Raw genomic sequence first — 22,524 nt, 5'->3', positions numbered from 1 at the left:
GAGATTGCATGTGGATAATTTGACTGGTGCCTGTATGCCATTGTATGCCATTGTTTGAACATTATACTATACCATGTGGATCTCTGAAAGTGTCATTCTGTCTGGAAGCTACAGCTTCTGAAATCGATTCATGTTTGAGCACAAATAACCAGCCAGATATGCAAACAACCAGTACAGTATGAACGCCGAACGCACCCCGGGCCGCACACACGCACACGCATAGCCTACTGTTTTAACCCATTTGGACCTGAGGCAGATTTCTTTTTAAAAAGGCTCCTAAATCAACCTGAGGCCGATTCTTAAAAACAAGCCCAAATTCATTAAATCAAGTAATTACCTGCTGCATTATTATTATCTGCGGGGTCCACTATAACCATACAGTATTAAAAGGATAGAGACTGAACCGGAGCGATAGCCCCGCCCCCCCAATATAAATTTCAGTAGAAGTTGCTCAGTGGCGTTTTGAAGCACCCGGAAGAACCGTCTACTTCCGCATTTTGAGGGAGGGAGCCCCCTCAGAAGCAAAGAAAAATATATATTCAAAGATTTGTGGAACATTTTCACGATTTAAAAAAAATAGCAGATCTACAAGCTTGTAGCGCGGCACTCTGTGCCGCACTATGAGCTTGTAAATCTGCTATTTTTTAATAGCTTAAGTATAACATAATGCTTAAATCACCAAAAGGGGTCCTGAATGGGTAAAAGATGGCTACATTGCTTTTGAAGGTACAATTATTTTCGTTTATTGAGGTATATCTACAGTTGCTTCCATGCATAATGCCATCTATCAGTGTAATATGATAATTTTGACCACTGAATGCTGTTGACCTTACATCAGATACAAAATTATTCAGGTTGCACACTTATTATTAGCTCAAGGAAGCATTCATTTAAACATTCATTGATGCTCTCTATGGAGGCAGTAGTGTGTGAAGAAGTGTGAAGTATATTCGGCTAAGTTCACTCACAGCAGCCTTAATAAGACTTGAGATGATTCTGTTTCATACTGTATGTAACCAGACAGACAAACTAAGAATCTGCACCAATCCTGCAAGACTGCATACCAAGCTTGAAAAACAGGTGACCCGTGTCCCTGATAGAGAACCTCCTGCTGATGCCATTATGGTACTGCTTTTGTAAATTCCCTACGTCCCTTTAGTGGTTCAACATTTGAGTCCTATGCAATGAACGAAGCCTTGGCAAAATTGCACAAATATGCAAACAGTCACAAACAACTTCACATAGTGTTTGATTTCTACAAGGAAGCTGAAATCCCAAACAAGGCAGAAACGAGGCAATGGAGTGCAGCACAGAGTAAGTGCAGTGGAATCAAGACACCTAACTGGGACAGTTTCCTCAGGAATGATCTCAGTAAAACAGAACAGTTTCTGGCACATAATATTGCTGGACACACAGAATGAAACTTGCACTATTGTCACAATGGGAAATGCAATAGCCTACTTTGCAACTTGGATGACAAAGATTTGTTTGATTTACAAGTTTATTCTCATGAGGAAGCTTCACAAGGATGTTCCTAGTTGTCATAGCAGTTTCACCTTTTCAAAGACTTGGCTTAAAAAAACTGTGGATCAAAGTCATCAGGTCTTTCTTTCATGCATTCAGCGGATTCAATACAGTTTTGTCCAAGGTCAAGGTTAAGGTAAACTTTAATGTCCACAAGGGAAATTTGTCTTATGCTTTCACCCCAGCTGCAGCCAGCCACACATAAAACACCAGTGACAAACAAAAATACATAACAGAGGGAGACACAACATTACACAATTGCACACATAAGGGCTCCATCTTGCGCCATCCCTTATCCCTAAACGTGTTTGCCATTTTTTACTATTTTGAAAAACATTTTAAAATAGTTTAACCAGCCGATCTACATCGAGACATTGTGAGCTGGTAGATCGGCTATTTGAACTATTTTAAAAGTTTTTTTTAAATAGTAAAAAATGGCAAATTAGTTTAGGGATAAGGGTTAAGGGGTTGCGCAAGATATATCCCATAGTGTGGATAATCTAACCTCTCACAGTTACTGCTGTTTCAGAGCCTCTTTCATCATTTTAGTTGATGCTGGCACTTTGGTTCTTTGTACCTTTCTCCCAGAGGGCAGAAGTACAAACTCTCCTGAGCCTGTTTTAGTGTAGCCTGCTCATATATAGGCCTACCGTAAATCCTCATTTATAATCCGGGGCTTTTATTTGTCTCAACCGATTCTGATACCGGGCTTTTATTGGAAGGAGGCAGCTAGTGGCGTTCTTTCTTGAAGTTTGTTTGTTACTTTGTTGCGTTTTGTGCGAGCGCGAGCAACGTGACCACCGGTATCTGGACACTGACAGCCAGCCAGGGCAGCGCAGATACGGCACTTGAAAAAAAAAAAACACAAAAAACCCAGCTAATAAAAGGACGGTTTTTATATACTTAATTCAACGCCACCTCCGGTAATTAATAGGGGGGGCAGCTTTTTATTGAAGTAAGGAATGTATTTGAGGATTTACGGTAGACTGCAGAGTTATCTTATCCCTATGATCTGAACAATTTGGACCTCAGTTGCACAGAGGCCCCCTTTTCCACCAGTTGGTTCCCAATGGGAACCGGTTCAGTTCTTTTTGTTTCTTAGTCCATGAGCCAGAGCTCCAACATTGGAACATTAATTATGAATTGAGTGGGCAAATGATACCTATATTAGATTGTTATCACCATGACACTTCCTCAATTGATTACTTACTCGAAGACAATGATTTATTGCATTACAAATTTTACATTTTTAAATATGCAAATTTAGCATTATGTAGGAAAATATGCAAAATAATAGAAAATATGAAAAAGCTACTACTGTGGAAGTGTTATCATTTATTAATTTACTATTGATCCTATAAACAATTTAATATAGGTCTATATTATTTTGGACCAATTTTGGAGCTCTGTCTCCCAAAAATAACTGAACTGGTTGGGAACCAACTGGTGGGTCTGAGATATTACAGGACCAAACTGATGCCAAACCTGACCAGGCTTTCTAAGACCGCTCGATAGAACACTAACATAATTTTTGGGTTAACACCATGAACCCTGAGACGTCGGAGGAAGTGCAATCTTTGCTGTAGTTTACTACAGAGACTGTCAACATGTGTATTCCAAGTTAGTGAGTTGTCGATCCAGACCCCCAAGTATTTATATGATGAGACCTGGGAGATGGTGGAGTCATGAATGACCACAGACCTGTGGTCACAAATACTCTTGAGGTCAAATACCAGCTGTGTCTTCTTAACATTAAGAATAAGGTGGTTGTCATCACACCACTTTACAAAGCTCCGTACCTCTAAAAAGTCAGCTAAATCCCCATCCTTATTCAGAAGGGCTAAGATGGCAGTATCATCCGAGAATTGAATGATGTAATTATTCTGATTGCCACTTCTACACTCATTTGTATACAGAGTAAACTAGAAAAAGTGCCCTTCTGGGCACAGGTCTCCACCAGGTTATCCACAGATCCGTGCAGTTAGAGGTAAAAACACTTTTGGGCCAGTTATAGCGCCACCTTGAGGCTGAGTTGAAATTGTTCATGTGGCATTTCGTCCTCGGCCTAGTGGGAATGTGCGTGCACAATTTCAGGGAAATCACGCGATGTGTTCATGATTTGCAGCATTTTGTTTGAAACTGAGCACTCCTGTGAACTTTGGAAGCCAATCTTAACCAATCAGGATGGAGTCTGAGAAATCTGAAAGACCCGTTTCGTTGAATGGCTCTAGAGAGACTGTGTACTAATTTGCGTGATGTTTGGACAAAATCTGTAGGTGTACTGTGAAAAAACTTGTTTTGCACAAAGCGGCCGCCTGGTGGCGCTATAACAGGCCGTTCTGGAAAGTTTGGGGCAGAGGTTCATGGTTGGCATCCAGGGAGTGTGTGTGCAAAATTTGGCATCGACCGGGTTAACGGTGGCTGAGATTAGCTGGTCACGGACGGACACACGGACACACGGACACACGGACACACGGACGGACGGAGTGCAAAACATACTCTCCCCATGCCTTCGGCTGGTGGAGACAAAAAGGACAGGTGAGGGGAAATTGTCAGCATGGCAGTCTTGGCAGACATGGAACGTGTTTGACAAAATATCCACAGTCTGAACCAAATTAGGTTCAACACCTGTTGCAGTAACCGATGAAGACATGCAAGTCATTCAGGAGTTCGTAGTACTCATGTACTATATAAGTAGTTCCTACAAGGAAGTGAATGAGGTACGACTGTACTTGTTTGCAAGAAAGCAGCGATCATATGACTGCATTGAGCATTCCACCTTGTGCTGATCTGAAGGAACATGGCAAGAGAGCTGCATTCCAAGCAGGACATATATGGGGCCAGTCACTCTTGTGAGGGATGGCACAAGACGGACAGAACCTGGCTTCCACACTGGACAGATGTTCCAGCAGTGGCCAAATCATGCCAGGAGCTGACACGATGTGGATGTAAAAAGGAATGTTCTGGCCGCTGCACATGTTTTAAGTCTTTTTAAGACATGTTTTAAGACTTACTTGCACACTCCTCTGTGGTTGCAGTTGCTAGTAAACTGGTCTGTCACTTACCCAGCCATCGTTTTTCAGAAAACTGTCAGGATTTGGAAGACATTTTGTAGAATCTGGTCTCAGGTCTAAATGGGTTAAGGCTAGTATATTTATGTATTTGTTTTGTGTCATTTTGTGACATGCCGGTATGACAAAGTGAATTAAGCCTTATTCTGCTCTGTGGAAGAAAGAAAAAATTACTCTCTACTAAGAGAATCAAATGTATTTAGTTTTCAGCATACGTAAGAAACTGACAATGCTTTTGGGGCCGATGCCGATATTAGGGAATAAAAGAGTTCCAATATCACACATGTGACAAAGATAAGCTATATAATGGATATTTTACAGTTTAACTGTAAATGAAATCGTACCACTGAAATGGAGGGTTAATTGTAAACAAACACAAATGGCACAATTACTCCAGTAATCCTTTTTCGGCACGGCCGTCTTGTTTTGAATGGCGCTCCTCTCTCGGTCTCACTACACTTTATAAAAGATGAAAAACTAAAAAGAAAAATAAAGTGTCTTGTGTGTTTTTATATCAGATAAGCAACAAATAAGAAAGTATGTAATAAATAAGTTTAACCCTATAAGAACTTCCAGTCAGAATCGATGCTTTAATTCATTTTCAATGCATAATATGCAATGCCAGTATTTAACATCAATTCTATGTAAAAGAAAAAGAGAGAGATTTACTCCACATCTGTAATACTATCTGAGATACCGTCAATCCTAGGATTAAGGTTATTAGAACGATAAGCTACTCTGTGATTATCCTGCTGAATCATTCCCACAAGATGTAAAAGAATGGAGTCTGGCACAGCTGCTCCCACAAGCCTTTCTGTCTGGCCCACACCAGATAAAGGTCTTTCCACAAGTGTCTGGGGCAGGCCATGCATTGTCCTCACATTTTCTCTACTGAATAGCACAGAAACTAGATATTAAAAAGATAATTCTAAAAGTATGCCACTGGATATACTGTATACACTTGAGTATATTTCCATATAGCATTGCATTCACTATGAGTGTATGGCAAGTGGCAACCTTATCTCTACTTCTCCTTGCAAGAAAGCTTCCTATTTATGTTGGCTTTTTAGGCAATGTTCAGTTCACATGGTTCCTTGATTGTGTAGGATATTTTATGTATTGATATTATTTTCCAACTAAATACAAAAGCTTCTCGAAGTTCTAGTTTTTATGTTAATGGCGTTCGTGGGAGTCAGTTAGTTCATCTGTTCACGAGAGCCTTTGTTACCATGGAAACCGGATCGGGCACCGCACTGCATAAACTTTTGCATTAGTTAGATTGAAAATGCCTGTCTAGGTTGTCTCAATGAATGTATCATGTACTGTATCCTTCGTGAGACAGAGTCTAAGGTGCTATTTACACGAGGATGGTGTTCATATAAAACGTCAAAATAAAGTATCGTTTGCTGCTGTCATTTAGACGAGAACCGTGTTCTCAGGAGGTGAAAACGCAACGAAGTGAAACCACCTCCCAGAGTGGAAATCTTTGAGAACGCCGTTTCCTATGGTCTCCATATAAACAGGCAAAACGGTAAATCCGCAAAACTTATGACATCATGGCTCACGTTGGCTCACAGCGCATATGTTTATTACATTGATGCAGAGCCATATCATTATGATATAATGGAGTTCCTGAACAAGCCTCCCTCCTCGCCTACAAGTGCTGCTCATCAGCGATGGTGAATGTAAAACCATGATGTAAATAAAAAGCCTTGTGATAGGCGGCAGCCACGGCAGCAGCGTTTATGTAGCCTAATGTATTATAAAATATATACCATCCTGTGGTGCGCTTTGCCTGCATGGGCTGCCCAGAGCAGTGTTGCACCACTTGCGCACAATCAGGAGACAATGACATCTTCTATGCAACTTGTCTTGCAATTTCTTGAACTCTGGAGGGATTTGATACCATTCTCTTTTATTCTTTGAAAATGGTAGACGCACAGTTTGAGACATCAGTCCTGAGTGTCTCTCTACAATTGTAGTCACTGAGATGAGCATTGCATTGCAACCATTTATTACATTGTTTACAATCCGTGCTCACTTGTGCCCTATGTGGTATGTGGAATTATAGTCCTAGAAAGAAACCACCAGCTGCAAATGAATGCTTCACCAGAGGATGAAGCATGGCTTTCCTCGGCTTCACCTTATTCTCTGGTTAAATGAGCCTAATCCATACTAGGAAAATGTATTTAGCTTGAATATGATTTGTATCCCTCCATTACGTGTAGTTTTGCAATGTTTTAACTACTTAAACGCTATATACTTTGTTGTATGTCAAATGGCAAACAGCAATCTTCATTTTTGACAAAAGTTCATCCTTTTTTGCTGAATATTCTTTTTTGCTTTCTTTAAAAAAAATGAATCAATTGTGAATCCCTTTTTGCCGAATGTTTCGCCTATTTTACAACATGCCCGGAATAGGGCTGTTATAGCAGGGTTCCTGTGGTTAAAGAGATTGCTTTCTTATTGGTGGCATTTGCTCTCATCCTTTCTGTCAATCAAATGGAAACACTCCAACGTTACAACATACTAATGAAAGGCACTATAAAGACTGCATTGTTCTGGGGGGACGGGGGGGACGGGGGGGGCAGAAATGTGGCACCGTCCGTCCGGTATAACAGACTCGGCTGCACGGCGAGAGAGTAGAAATTCTGCACCATAACTGCGGCTGTGTGGGTGCTATCGATTTCCATCAGAGGGGCCAGTCGCTTGCCTCTTTTCCTCAGGCCTCCACTCCACTGTTTCTGGAGGAGGATAACGAGGGAGATGGCGAGTGGTGTAATGCCACTAACACCCCCCTTGTAGATAGATGCATTAAGTTCAGGCTGCACTGCTGAGAGATGAGCCGCACGCTCATTACTCTTGATTTGGTCTAAATTGTAATTTAACAACACATCGATCCATTGGTAGCACTGACCTTTGCTGTAAGGTTTCTGCCATTATTCTCCCTTAAAGCATCCCCTGTAATGGGAGGATTTGAATGCAGTCCCCTCCCTCCTACAACCCCCCTCCCCACCCCCCTCTAACTGTTTTTTTTCAAATGTGCAGCTGGTAAATGGGTTGGCACTGGCTGTGCTTTCCATAATGCCGTCCCACACAGCCGACGACTCATTTAAGTCTGGGCGGATACTTTATTACATCCATTTTTAATACTAATAAAATGGTCTTGAGTAACAAGCTGTGTTTCACTATGCATGTAAATACATGGCCATGCACCAACCTCGTCTGTGTGTGTGTGTGTGTGTGTGCTCACGCCCAGCTGAGTTTGTGTTCTGCCGAGTAGAGAGCAGAGTTTGACAAAATACTGAAAGCAGTTGTTTTTTCACCATGCCTTGTAAATATCAGCGTGAGAAATGATCAGATGCAACACGCAACCCACAGATTTACCACAGTTCTGTTGATGGAACCCGAGTGGCCCTATTCTGGGGCAAACAATTGGCAAAATTAGCTGAGCTTGCGCATCGGCTATTTATCGACTTGATTTAGAGTGAAAACAGGGGGGGGGGGGGGGGGGGGGGGGTCATCCCTGTCTGTTTATTGAGCATATAGAAGTGAAAGTATACATTAGCCAATCATATTATTTCGCCACTTAAATTATACATTGTTGTATTGTTATTGTTGAATTCCGCTTCTGAGTTTGACTAGCCTACACGCATTACTACAGTGTTCAAAACATTTTTTTTTAAAGATGGAGTGCCATGATTTTTTTCCCGCCCTAAAACATGATCATCAGGTCTTATTGTTATATAAGGATGAAGAATTTTTTCAAAAAAGTGTACAGTATTTGTTAAAATGTCGTTTTTATGTGGGCACCCCACCAGTTCATTAAGTATGCCTGGTTTGAAAAATAATGAAGTCTGTGTGTGACTATGGTTTGACTGCTTTGCTTTATTCCTACAATGCCCATAATGCTTTAGTGCACTTCCCCTCCTTGTGGAGTTGTGGAGAGGGGGAGGCTGCATGGAGGTGTGACTTTGTATTCCAGGAAGGAAGTGAGACCACATTTCATATAGGGATGTCACGAACTCCCTCAAGGACCCCTGGGGGTCCCCGGACCCCACTTTGGGAACCACTGTAATAATGGAACTCCAGTCCTGAAGTATGTGAATGTGACACATTTTTATTATAATGTGAAATCAAAAGTCACTCACGTACAGCACTTGTATCGAAAGGTCTTTTCATAGATCAAACTTTATTGTAATTCTGTCTTTTGTTATTTCTCAATATCTTTATTTTTACAGCATTGCTGCGAGAGGCTAGCCATATACTGTGTGTGAGATTGTCCTTGCCTGATAGAGGGTTCTAAGGAAGGACAGTATAGGTGGTCTGAGGATACAGACATGTTATAGGAAAGACATGCTTGCCATAGGCATATTTTGTTGCAGAGTGGTAACTCAGTGGTAACTTAATTTCAAGTACCTCCTTAACTCTGAGAGTGAACCAATGGAACCAAATGGACCCGTTAAGGGGTCCATTTGGTTCCATTTGCAATTTTGCACACATTTGTACAGTACAAATGTGTGCAAATGGAACCAAATTGTACACTTTGTCCCTGCTTGGAACCCACTTTGAGAAGCATCGCTATAGATGACAGTAGGGTGTCACAACATCGTCTGTAATGCACTGTAAAATATGGGGTGTTCATTTAACTCTGAAAGTGTCCAAATGGATCCGTAAAGGGTCCATTTGCACACTTCCAGGTGCACACCCTGGAAACGAAACACTGCTTTTAGAAACGAATTTCCCATCACTGACTTGTGCTTGTTGACAGACACCAGGGAACTTGAGACGTACAGTTATGTCATACAGTACTGAGTACTGTATACAATTTCTATTGTGGGCTGTGAGTGTGGCTTGTTATTGATCATAATTGACAGCACAAAACCATGTACAGTACCAGATGCGGATCATATCTGATAGAGAGTGCAGTGCATTGTTGTGTAGTGTTAGTATAGCACAATCACTTTGTCATGGGGGATTAAATGGATTTACGTTTTTGGATTAGGCTCTAACCAGCTGGGTACATCATTTGTGTGTGTGTGTGTGTGTGTGTGTGTGTGTGTGTGTGTGTGTGTGTGTGTGTGTGTGTGTGTGTGTGTGTGTGTGTGTGTGTGTGTGTGTGTGTGTGTGTGTGTGTGTGTGTGTGTGTGTGTGTGTGTGTGTGTGTGTGTGTGTGTGTGTGTGTGTGTGTGTGCGCGTGCGCGTGCGTGCGATTCGTGCGTGTGTGATCAAAATCTGGATTTTCTTTACAAATAAAATACTACTACTACAAAGAACAAAACCCCATTCATTTTGCTGTATTATTGAAATTGAATGTCAAGGAATACTATTTCCAAAATGTTTTAAATCAATTGCTCGCCCCATGTTGCCTGGAACACCTGACACAAAAGCTTGTTACCTGAATGCCACTGAGATTATTTTTAGCAACAAAATTCACATTATATATCAAAAGCTATTCGAGTGCAGTAACCCAGGCCATTGTCTCATGCAAGTTCTATTTCTGATTAAATATTATCACCAATAACTGTAAAATCGTCTCACACACACACACACACACACACACACACACACACACAGATAGACCGTCTGGGCAGACCTTAGCGCACAGCCGCGGACAGAAGAAGCTGTCTTTTACGTAATTTCCGAGTTTTTAGACAGCTGGTGGATGGAAAAGAAGCTCCACCTCCACGTCTGACTGCCGCGGAGGAGAGAGCGTTTCCGGGGATCTGTCCGTCGCGTCAGTCAGCTGCGGGGGTGGAGCTTCTTTTCCATCCACCAGCTGTCTAAAAACTTGGAAATGACATAAAAGACAGCTTCTTCTGTCCGCGGCTGTCCGCTAAGGTCTGCCCAAGAGGAGAGCCTGGAGGCTGGAACTGCTCTTCCATACACTGACACGAAACAAGACAGGAACGCCCAAAAACGTCACATCCGGTTTTTTACCCTGGGCAGAATTTTCTATGGCTGCCAATGCAACTTTTTCCAATCCTTAATCACATACGGACAAACATCTATGCCGATAATATCTAACTTGCGGAGGTAACGTGCCTTGTCCACGGGCAACAGATCTTTCAACGTATGGCATTGCAAATACGTTTGATAATCGCTACTCTGCGCAATATTGTTTTGGAAATGCCGCAAATTGCATTGCAGTGAACGAGAGCAAATCACAACTTACCCTGGGGGTGGTGACTCCGCCCTGAATACGCGTTTTCGTGTCAGTGTATTGAATGAGTATCCAGCTCAGTCATTGGCCAGGACTCATAGTAGAACATTGGCCAATGAAGGAGCCGGATGGGGCTCTTCAATTCATTGCACAAAAGGAGTGTACTGTGACACTTTTATGAGCACTACATTGTTCAGTGGTCGGAAATGACCACTCCAGCACAAGATTTAATTTGATTGAACCAATAATGTAGGGTTAGACTCTTTGTAAAATGTATGTGGAAATGGAAATGGAAATCAGTTCTTCCTTGCTCCATGATCAACCTTTCCACAAAGTTTAAATCCCCCCGCCAATATTATCTTCTTCTTTTTGCAGTTGTTTAATGTTTTCTGGTGCTAACCTGTAGTGCTACATTGATTCCAGAGGCACAGTATGGAACAGTGGGAACTTGGAAGGCTTTCTTTGTTCCCAGGACCATGTCCTCACTTTCGATGTTGAACTTGCGTGGAATATTTAATAATAATAATAATAATAATAATCATAATAATAATACACTTTTATTAAATAATACATTGTCATAAGAAAATACATAACTCATAGATTTTTTGGGGGATTTTTTTTACATTTGTATATAATTGGAGGAAAGGAAGTGACTAGTATTATATATATAGTTCATTTATTTTATTATTATTTTTCATGCACACCTCAATTATTAAGACTACAGTTCAGTGAAATTGGAATGTGTGTGGCATGGTGTGTGAGCCAAAGCTTTTTCTTTTGTGGTATTGACCTCAGGAAACTGCCTTGCTTCTTTGCTTTTCACTTCTCATTGACAATGCGATCACTTTGCAACTGCCAGCTGAACGCTTGACACATGCACCATATTGCTTTATTGGCTTTTCATTTTCAAGCTATATACCTTTTGTGAACAAAGTGCACATGTTACAGTAGATGAGTAGAACCTCATTCATCCAAATCTCAGACTTACCACACTTTATGGTGAAATGATTGATACATGCAGAAGTTTGTCCTAACCGGGATTCCAGCCAGAACTCCTGCAAAGACCACATTTCTACCACTCACGCAATCCCTGCTTGGCCTGGTGAGATATTGCACTATTTAGCTGTCCTACTTGACACCAGGGTCTAAATGTAAAGTAGGGAAAGTAGGAAGACCACCTCCAACCAATTGGGTATAAAGTATAGTATATTGTGCAAACACGGATTTGTTTTTATTAATTTGAAATAAGTTCCGGATTGCTGTTTTAAACTTGTAAGCAATAATAGAGTAAGGAATTTACTTTTCATGTTTTTGCCATAGAAGATGTTATGGCCCAAAATAAACCGTATAAGCCAAATGATACCATTTTGAACACGATAGATCTTAAGGTGTTCTATATGCTCAATCACGTTGTCATTTTGTTCACAAAAGGAAGTTTTGGTTTGTTTTTTGTGCATGGTGTCTGATTTGGAAGGAGAGCCATGCAGTGGCGATGGGTAAGTTTTGGTCGATAAATCGTGTCAGTCTGGGCAAGAAGCAATTGAAGAGGTAGGACATTGTTTTCTGATGGGAAGTAGGCTTTTTTTTTTTGTCAAACCAGGCATAATATTGACTTATTGAAAAATGTTTACTGACTTTTTTATTTTATTTTCATAGGCTGCATACGTGCTTTTACACACTAATTACAGTGCTCATTTCCTAATGCAATCAATTCACCTTGTAGCATGAATTGTATTGCACCAATATGCCATGCTTTAGCAACATAGGCCTAGTATCATTATTTTACCAGTCTCCTGTATTGTATTGTATTGATATATATCACATGGTGATGTTTTAAAACTTTCAAATCACTCACTTTGATTGTTAAGATTACTCTCAAATCAGTTTTATTGGGAGGGCAATTAGTTTTTTTCATTGGCAATATGTTTGCAATAATAGAGCATGGGTCAACTATGGAGTTCAGAGAACACTATACACACTACAGTTCCCAATGTTCTCTATGAGTTAAATTAACCCACTGACCTTTTAGGAGAGGCATGACCACACAATGCCACCTCTGTTTATTAAAGGACCACTTCACCACTTTTCAACCTATCTTCATATTATAGGTCCTCACAAATAATCATGATAAAATGGCATGATTTTTTTCTACTCAGTCTGTGTCTCATAGGAGGGCTGTGGGCAGTTTAGAAACCGTCCTCCAGTGACATCATCATTAGGCAGATTTTCTTTTAAACATGATTTCTTTCCTAAACGATGGCTTCCATTTTCGCATTGCAACTTTTCAGGTCTAGAAAGCCTGCAGTTTATATTAGCTTGTATTCCCCATGGATGATGTCACTGGAGGACGGTTTCTGAACTGCCCAGTCGTCCTATGAGACACAGAGTAGAAAAGGATTGCGCAATTTTTTCATGATTATTAGTGAGGACCTATTATATGAAGATAGGTTGAAAAGTGGTGAAGTGGTCCTTTAAGGGTATCCTTACTTGCTGGACAGTACGTGTGATTTATTATTTTTGGAAAACACGTTGTTGCACAGGGATGTCATCAACTGGGCTTGAATTAAATAGTTATGATAGAACACATTAAAGTTTCAACTAGGCAATACTATGCCATGTTTTAAAATGGGTCAAATCGATTATAAAGTTCAAAATAATAATCAGTCTAGAACCTTACGCAATTTAACTATACATTTCTAAAGATAATTTAAGAAATGTTATATTATTATTATTATTATTATTATTATTATTATATTTTTACATAAGTAACAATACAGTACAGTATTAATATCTACAAGGGCCATGGTAAATCAATCAAGGACAAAATAGATATCAGGTCAGTGTACTGTCAAGAGTATGAACTTAAACATAAACAACTAAATAAAGTCATCCATTGAAGTTACTGTTAGGTTGTAATGAGGATATTTCCCCTGCAGGGTTTACAATGGGGCACTTGCATGTGATGTTTAATGCCTTGCATGGTGACAACATGCAATGGCCAGTGACTCGTCTGCATGCTGCTTAATGAATGTCTCCCTCTCTCTTTCTTTGCCCGTGCGTGCTTTCAGAAGACATCTATGCTGAAGGTGGGTGTTACGATCATTGTGTACTTGTAGTTGCTGTATCTTGTGCATATATGCCCCTTACTCGGCTAAAGATGGATTTATACTAAGTCGCACGACAGTGCCACATGTCGACAAGAACTGGTCTTCAATTGGAAGCTGGTTGTGTCAGGATGTGACAACACTGTGCTACAGAGCATGAATTGGGCATACCTATCTTCATATACTGTGTAAGCACATGTTTCTATATTGCAAGTGAACGATTCCTGGCATGGTGAGTTTGAGTAGTCCGATTTTCAGCATTTTCTGATGTATAAGACAAATCATAGTGTCACAATTTTATGCCATGTAAAGGCCAGTAAAATAATGGAATCCAGACCCTAAAGGTAAAATGTAGTATATTTCTTTACCCTTCTAGTGTTTTAAGCTAAGCTGTCTATTTATTGGACTCTTCGGTGGTTTGGCTTTTCTCTTGTAAGGGACAATTGTTTGGTGTTCTCAGTTTCATTATTTTGACAGTACTTTACTGTACTTGTATCCACTGAGATATACAGTATTAAATTCAGATGAATCTGTTCAAAATAACTTGAGCATAACTTTGAATTACAATGGGGACGTACACCCTTTTTTATTTTACTTTAAAGACAAACATGCATGCAATATGATCCATGAGCCCTGTCCCAGTTTCATTGTGCTGGTTATAAGATTTTCTTTTTTTTCTTTCTTTTTTTTCCTTTTCTTTTCTAATCAGCTGTTCCACTTGTTCAGTACGTTGTCCATACTTTAGATGCAAACGTAATGTGCTATAGAAATGTGCCTACATGGTTTGAATCCCATGGTAGTGGACACAGCTAAAATAGCAAAATTCAAGGTCACTGAACTTGGGCCGGCATTAGCAGGCAAATCCTAGATGTCCCATATAAAATGTGATGATGGTGAAGATTTAATTGCAATTTTAGAAAACTGTAAATGTCAGTGGAAACTCTGTTGACAAGAAATAGAACAGCTGGCCAAGATGAAGCAGGTAATGCTATGCAAAGAGCCTGTTGAATATTACATTGGAGTGTGCTGAACAACATCTGATAAACTGTTCTCTCGATTAGTATAACTCAAAATATCATTCAGAGGGACCAGGCCCACGCCATGAACATTCTGTCCTTTTTTCTTTTCTTAATTATTTGTCACAAACACATAATTTGACAAAGCAACTAGATAATCAATGAAGATTCTGTTCTTTTGCTTTCTTCCAATTTCATAGAAAGTAGAGAATCAGAGCTACAAATTGGTATCACTTGCTTACGTTGACCTGGCTTATAGTAGTAGTATACTGTGCTATATACTGTATGTGGATTGTAATGGTTGAATTTCAGCATTGGATTTTTCTTTTGTTATATACGATGTCGGGGGTTGGGCCATTCATCGGTAGGTTGACTGTTCTCCTGTTGGGACGATAAAGATGCCAACCTCAGTTTTCATGTCTGAAATAGATCTAGTAAGTGACTGATGACGCACTGAAATAGATCTAGTAAGTGACTGATGACGCACTGAAATAGATCTAGTAAGTAACTGATGACGCATTGCAACCATTTTGGTTGGCTAAATGCTCATCTTGCCAACGCTTAATTTATTCTCTGTCGAATGGTGGTGTCGCGCACCGAAAATAGCATGTTTACGTTTATAGATTGGCTATTTCTGGCACGCGACACTGTCCTACGATGAAGCATAAATCAGCCTAACCACCCTGTCTGTATACCCTTCACTCTTTCCCTCCCACTTTCTCCCCCTCGACACTCCTCAAATATCACACACACATCTGCACAGAATGATGCCTGTGTGTTCCGTGTGTCACTCAGCCCCTCCCGTGATCCCTTGTTCTCTGCTGACTGTGCTCTTGTTTTCCTTTAAGGTCTGGCGCACCTGATGATGGGCGATCAAGGTATGGACTGTGTTCCTTTTCCCTCTCTCACCTTCATTGTCCCTCCTCCTGCCCCCTTTACGTGATCAGTAGCGTGCGTGCGTGTGTGTGCGTGCGTGTGTGTGCACGTGCACGCGTCTGCCCCTCGGAGTCTCGTGCAGTGTCTCAGGCTTGAAGCTCCAGAAATGGGCTGTCATTTTCACTTATTTTCCATGACCTACTTGATTTTAATTCCTTCATTGGCTTCTTCTGGCGTGACCCCCTTTTTTCCAAGCTCATTCCGCCGTTCTACTCCACCCCCCCCTCCCCCCCCGTTCTACTCCCCCCCCCTCATTGGGCAGGTTTATCAGCCCATTTGAATGTTTCTGTGCTTCCATTAACGTCTGTCATAGTAGCTGTTCTGTTGCCGTGGCTCAAGTATCGTGAAGCCTTAATGATTGATGTACATGCATCTAAATCATGCACAGTAAACTGCTCAGTGTTAATGGAACACTTATACCTATATTTGCATCCATATCTTCATTATAATTGCTCCATCCTCATTATAAGACAGTGCCATATGTCTACTCTGTCAGAGGTGAGTAGACAGTTTATGTGTGGATATAGTTTGGAAATGTGCCTATATACCGGTGAGGATTCCAAGCTAATGGATACTACAGCATTTCTCCTCCTTGAAATGTAGGGGAGCGTACCTATGTTCCCCAGGTTCTATGTTACCCACCATGCAAAAAAGTTCTTTGTTCCCCACTTTGAATAAACCTAAACCAGAAACCTAACCTAGTAATGTTTGTAATTCTAGTAAGACTAAAAGTATACTTAGTGTTACTTTTAGTAGCAAATTCTGATTTAAGCTCAGTCTTCAAACAATCCATTTAACTGTAGGCCTGCCTAGGCTACTAAAACTATCTAGTCTTAGCCAACAAAAAAGGAACACTGGCATAAAATAAACTAAAACATAATTGCTCAGACTCTTCAACGAAGATGGCAAAAACAAACATTCTTTGTTCTGTACAAAACACTGAAGTCCTTAAACCAGAAACCTAACGCTAACCCTAAACCCTAAGGTAAGTGGGGAACATAGAACCCGGGGAACATACTGTAGAACCTGGGGAACATAGGGATGACCCCAAATTTAGCACAATAAAATAGAAAGCTACAAAAGAAAGAAGTTTGAAATCTTGTTTGAAATGACTACCGATGATGTCAGGCAAACTATCCACAGTCCTCCTCTGAGACAGAGCATGCAGTCAGAAATGGTACAGCGACATTCTAATAGTGAGGACCGTAATATACGGAGAGAGAGAAAAAAAAGCTAAAATGTAGCGCTTCAATTTATCTCCGAAATGTGTACAAATGTAACCAATTGGTTCCATTTGTACACTCGTCTGAGTTGAATGACTACTATAAAGACTTTACTGAGTGGTTTGTGTGTTTTGAGATGTTAAGCAGTGGTTGTCTGTCACCACCAGAGTGCATGAGGACGGTGTCTAAAATTAGTTTCCATTCCAAGCTGGCGTTTACCTCATTTTTTCCACCATTACGGCGGTCGTTATGGCTGACACATATCCCAGCATGCAGCAGAGCAGGGACTAAAGTATCACTTTATCCTTATCATCCTCTGTTGTAAATCATGTTACAATATCACACCTCTCCCCACATACGTTAAAGCCACCAAGCCTCCCTCTGCTGTTCTCCTTGCGTCTCCTGTGCTTGACCATGACACTTAACCGGTGTCTCCTCTCCCTTTGTTCTCCCCTCTTTGTCTGGAACCTGCTTTCTCCATGGAACATTCCATCAAACCCCATAGGTAAAAGCAAAGGTACTACTTACTTAATTCTCTGTGTTCATACATCTATGTCTACGACGTTCGTGGCATTTATATACCCACGAGGTATATAAAGTCATTGGCATTTTAAATTGCTTTCGCTGCTAATAATGTGTGTGTGTGTGACAATGTGGGGTTCCAGGTAGGTGCTTGCTCTTGCTTTGCAGTCACACTTTTTTTTAATGCAGCGTCAGTTGTTTCCTGTCTGCTTGATGCATGGGAATTGTAATTGAGACGCACAGGGGGATATTGGACACAGTAGTTGGCTGTCTTAGAGCAAGAGCGCAACCCCCACCCCGACGGTACTGTAAATACTTTCTTCTTGTTCCGATAATGGGTGGGTTGTGTTGTGGGCAAGGTTTCATCCTAGTGTTGGTGGGCCTCAACATCCTCGCTGTGACCTTGACCTCGCCCTTTGGGGTAAGTGGACTTCTGATTTTTTCCGTTTGACTCTCCTCCTCAGGGCAGAGAGGGGAGGCCTGGCTTCTAAGGTCCCTACTGAGCATACAAGGTAAAACTGTGTGATTCTTTCTAGTTAAGCGAGATTCATATTTAGTAGCATACAAAGGTGTCAGCCTTTGAAAATTGCCAATCTCTAAGCTCACAATATGTCGCAATGTGACACTTTGTGAGCTTATAATCGGCTACTTTCTGTGCACAAGACCAACGTATGATGGAGTATGAATTAAGCATAACATTATGAATTAAAACTGAAGTGGAGTCTTTTTTGTTTTGGTATGCCCCGTTTTTATTTTGTGCTGCTGTAAGTGATTGTGAATTGTAAATTGCATGTTAGCTATAGCCCCACTAGTAGTTCATGAAGGATTACTCCAGTGTTTTGGCTTAAAGCAATCTCTTTGTGTTTTTGGTCAGTATAATATTTAGCCCATTTGGGTATTCAAGTGCTCTGATCATATCCAAATGCAAAACATGTACTGATTTATATTGTTATTACTGTATGCTATGTATACACTTCCATGTTGTGGGGGTTTTAGCTTTTATTAATGCTTCTCAAGTACTTCCTGAACAGGTAAGGCTCCACATGGTACAACATGGTATGGATACGAAAGGATATACTGTGATTCTGCTGCCTGCTATTATGTTCATTGTGTATCTAGCATTGTTATATTACACAGCCCTACTGTAACTGCAAGCTACAGTGATGCATTGTTACACATACAGTATGTGGGTTCTACTAAAACAACAAAACTCAATAATCCGTGGGCAGGTGGGCGGTGAAGCACTTGTTTACATATCTTTGAAGGTAAGTGTCGTTTATTGAATGATTGGTTTTGAATTGTTCTGCAGTTGAACGTGACCACTGTCGATCAAATGAGATAATTGGCAAGATGAAAACCCATACAGAAGCTATATAAAATAATTGGTTGGGATCCTAATTGTTGACACGTTAGTTTTGATATGAGATTCATCCCCCACATAGTGTCCATATGCTCACAGTGTGTTACATATGAAGCACTAACAAGGTTTGAGAACACGCTTTCACACAGTGCTCGTTGTTTCATATGCTGTCCGTTTTAAATGCTTCACTCAAGAATCCACATTCAGAATAATATTTGATGTTGCATTATGAGCACTCAGAAAGGCCTAGCTGTGTTGCATTGAAATCCTATTATCAGATGGTCATATCAGATTGCTTGCGCTGCGCTACACCAACTGTAATCCTGAGCGTTCGTTTGACTCTACAAATGTAACCTGCAAATGGACCAGCATTTGGTTACATTTTGTACCCTGACCTGCGGGAGTCACGCGAACACTGAGGATTTCACTGTGTCGAGGTGGCAGAAGGCTCACCACAGGAGAGATCGAGAGAGAATGCTGATGTGGCACAAATGTGACATACTGGCAACACTGTTTCTAATTTGAGCTTTCGGTACAGCAGTTGCGTCCCGGTGTCATGCAGTGTCTCACGCTTCAATAGTGTGTAGTCACAGAGACATCTGCATAATTAACGCAATGTACAATTATGCACTTATTAGGGACGTGGAATATCTGTGGATGTTCTATCTAGTCCATTGGAGGCTGTTCTCTGTCGTTGTCTGGGCTGGCCACGTGTGATTTTGCTCCTGTTTTGTCAGTGGGTCCTTTGTGAAGGGACTGCTATGCATATTCAATGATGGAAAGTACATTCCTTTACTGTACTGTATACTTAAGTGAAATCTCGAGGTAGGCTACTTTACTTGGATATGTCCAATTTCTGATACTTTATACTTTTACTCTCCTATATTTTGGAAGCATTTATTAGATCATCATAATAATGATAATATTGTAATATGTACTATTTGGATAATACAATAATGTAATACCTTTGAAATGGACAATGCTTGTTCACTTCTTTTATTTTTGGTGCAGTAAATACTTTTGTTCATATTTTTCATATTTATTATTATATATTTTTTTGTTCATATTTTTAATTCAGGATATTTATATGTAATGGAGTATTTCTACACTAAGGTGTTTGTGTACTTTCTCAGATCTGAGTAAATGTGTGTATTGCATTCAGCTGATATTGAACTGCCTTTTGATTCCTGAATCCAAATGTCTATTCCGCTGTAGAGAACCAGACATGCAAGGATAAGTCATGTTGTAATGCCACAAACAGAGTATTTAATAGCTATCATCACAATGAATGTGCAGCTTAAGAGGTTCTGTAAAGCACTGCACAGAGAGGCTTACCAATGCACAAGTGCTTTTCGTGAAAATTAGTATAGTTTTAATCTAGTTGTTTTCACTTTTAAAGATGGAAATTGGCACGTCATAATATTTCATAATGCACAACATTTCTTGTGAGCTATTTTAAGGGATTTTCTTGTCTTTTCTTGTCCTAGTTGTTGCAAACTTTCTGAACAGTTCTAAAGATGTTGTCACTTATCTCAGTGTCACACTTCACTGCAAGCTCCATGCAGGTGTCAAATACAACACTCTCATATCCTTTAAATACCATGTTGAAGTGGATTCTCAGGACACTGTGTATTGACAGTGTGTCATATTATAGTCCAAGCTGACAGATTGTCTGCCTCACATTTTAGTGAATTGATGAAGTATCAACTTTGTCTGATGGCTGCCACTGCTAAAGTCAAGATCACAAATTAAAACTAAGGTCCCCATGCTTAAGCAATGCATGCACACAGAAAGCATATATATGTTAGTAAACTTGACTATTATAGACATACACAAAACATGAATGCTGCTGCTCATTATCGTCACTGCGTACTCTTTGTTTTAAAAGGGAATTTGGTGATGCCAGATGGTATGAGTAAATCAATAAAAATATAAATAATTACAGGCACTGCAATGCACCAGCCGTTTCATTTGACTATACATTGCTTTACTCTTATTGGCCTAAGAAATGCTGTGAACATATGTGATAGAGAAGTTGATATTAATTAACATAATGATATTCATGGTTGTGTAGTACAGTGCAACTTGCTTTGGAGGTGTTATGATGTTGGTACTTCTATAGGCTTAATTTGTTTGCCCGTCATTCAAGCTGTAATAGTCACAACTTCAACATCTTTAGTACCACTAAAACTGGGGAACTGAAAAACCTTGCCCATTGCAGTCATTATGATATTATATTGTTTACATAGAACACATCAGAAAGTGTAGATACCATTATTTCATCCATCCATTCTTCTTCAACTGCTTAACCTTAGTCGGGTCACGGGGGCAACAGTCCACCAGGGAGCTCTGGACTTCCCTCCCCAGAGCATCCTAACCAGATGCCCGAACCCCTAAGCTGGCTTCTTCCCAAGCAAAGAAGCAGCGACTCTACTCCAGAGTCTCTCTCACATGACTGAACTTCTCACCCTACAGTATCTCTAAGGGAGATGCCAGCCACCCGTGCCAGCTCATATCGGCTGCTTGTATCCGTGACCTTATTCTTTCGGTCATGACCCACAGGTGAGAGTAGGAACGAAGATTGCTCGGTAGACAGAGAGCTTTGCCTTCTGGCTCAGCGCTCTTGTCAGTGCGGTACAGCAACTGCAATACTAATACCAGTAAGACGCCTGAGGGCGTGCACTGACCATATATGGAGCGTGTCTTGAGTGTACAGGGTTTGATGAGGTCAGATCAACATATGGAATGGAATGTCAGAAAAGGTCAGCTCCATAATGGAGATATAAGGGTGGCAGCAGGGGCAGTGTCTTGAGTGTACAGGGTTTGATGAGGGCCCAGGTAGGGCCGGGACTTAATTTTCGGGCCTGTTGAGAAATCTAGTTTTCGCCAGTCAAAAGGGAGACATCGAGGAGGAAGGACGGATGGGGAAGGATCAATGGAAGGATCACATGTCAGAACAGGTTCTGACATAAATCCATATACTAATATTGATGACATCAGGGATGGCCATATATGGGCTTAATTTCGACAGCAGGTCGCATTTACTATGATCCCTGATTTACTAGCCTGGGCACCATTTCGTTTCGGGTATATGATCCGGACGGCAGCGGATGATATCGTTACGTCATGTTGTAGTATTGTTTTATAGTCGACGGGAAGGAACAATCAAACGGAACGTCCTTTTCCCTCAAACCGATTTTTCTCAATAAAAGCTGCAGGCTACGAGAGCTTTTATTGTTATTCTTCCGCTTTGAGGGAAAAGGACATTCCGTTTGATTGTTCCTGCCTGTCGACTACAAAACAATGCTACAACATGATGTAACGATATAATCCGCTCCCGACCGGATCATACAGACCAGGCTTTCATCCGAGGTGGAAAGACTGGTGAGGCGAGGTTACTGATTTACTATCATCCCTGATGATGTCATAGTGATGTCAAGAGACCTGGGCACAATATATTGGGGCTTTACCCTTAGAGTATATAATAGAGACCTCACTGGATTTCTCCTCCCATCCACTTGCATTAAGTCGGCAGCGTGTTCATGTGTTTGGGCCCAATCCATCCCAGAATGCACTCTGTTTCTACCCGGAAGGAGGAGTGAAAT

General features: G+C 40.8%; 1 protein-coding gene across 18 annotated transcripts in view; it reads left to right on the top strand.

The window, feature by feature from the left end:
- LOC310866120 (neurexin-1a) overlaps nucleotides 1-22,524 on the top strand; it is a gene marked incomplete at its 5' end in the record, with an annotated part of 455,952 nt that overhangs the window by 18,247 nt on the left and 415,181 nt on the right. For 6 of the 18 annotated variants that reach the window (XM_083775496.1, XM_083775494.1, XM_083775479.1 and 3 more), the window contains one exon: nucleotides 15,727-15,765. In XM_083775496.1, coding sequence (XP_083631622.1) covers nucleotides 15,727-15,765 — 39 coding nt within the window. Of the gene's footprint in view, nucleotides 1-13,826; nucleotides 13,845-15,726; nucleotides 15,766-18,023; nucleotides 18,072-22,524 lie in introns of all 18 variants that reach the window. The other 12 variants (XM_083775482.1, XM_083775499.1, XM_083775488.1 and 9 more) reach the window with 7 other exon arrangements.

Source organism: Protomyctophum parallelum (assembly GCF_964188405.1).
Source record: "Protomyctophum parallelum genome assembly, chromosome: 10".
Taxonomy (NCBI): Eukaryota; Metazoa; Chordata; class Actinopteri; order Myctophiformes; family Myctophidae; genus Protomyctophum; species Protomyctophum parallelum.
The sequence above is the reverse complement of the archived record's forward strand: the minus strand, read 5'-3'. Positions and strand labels throughout refer to the sequence as shown.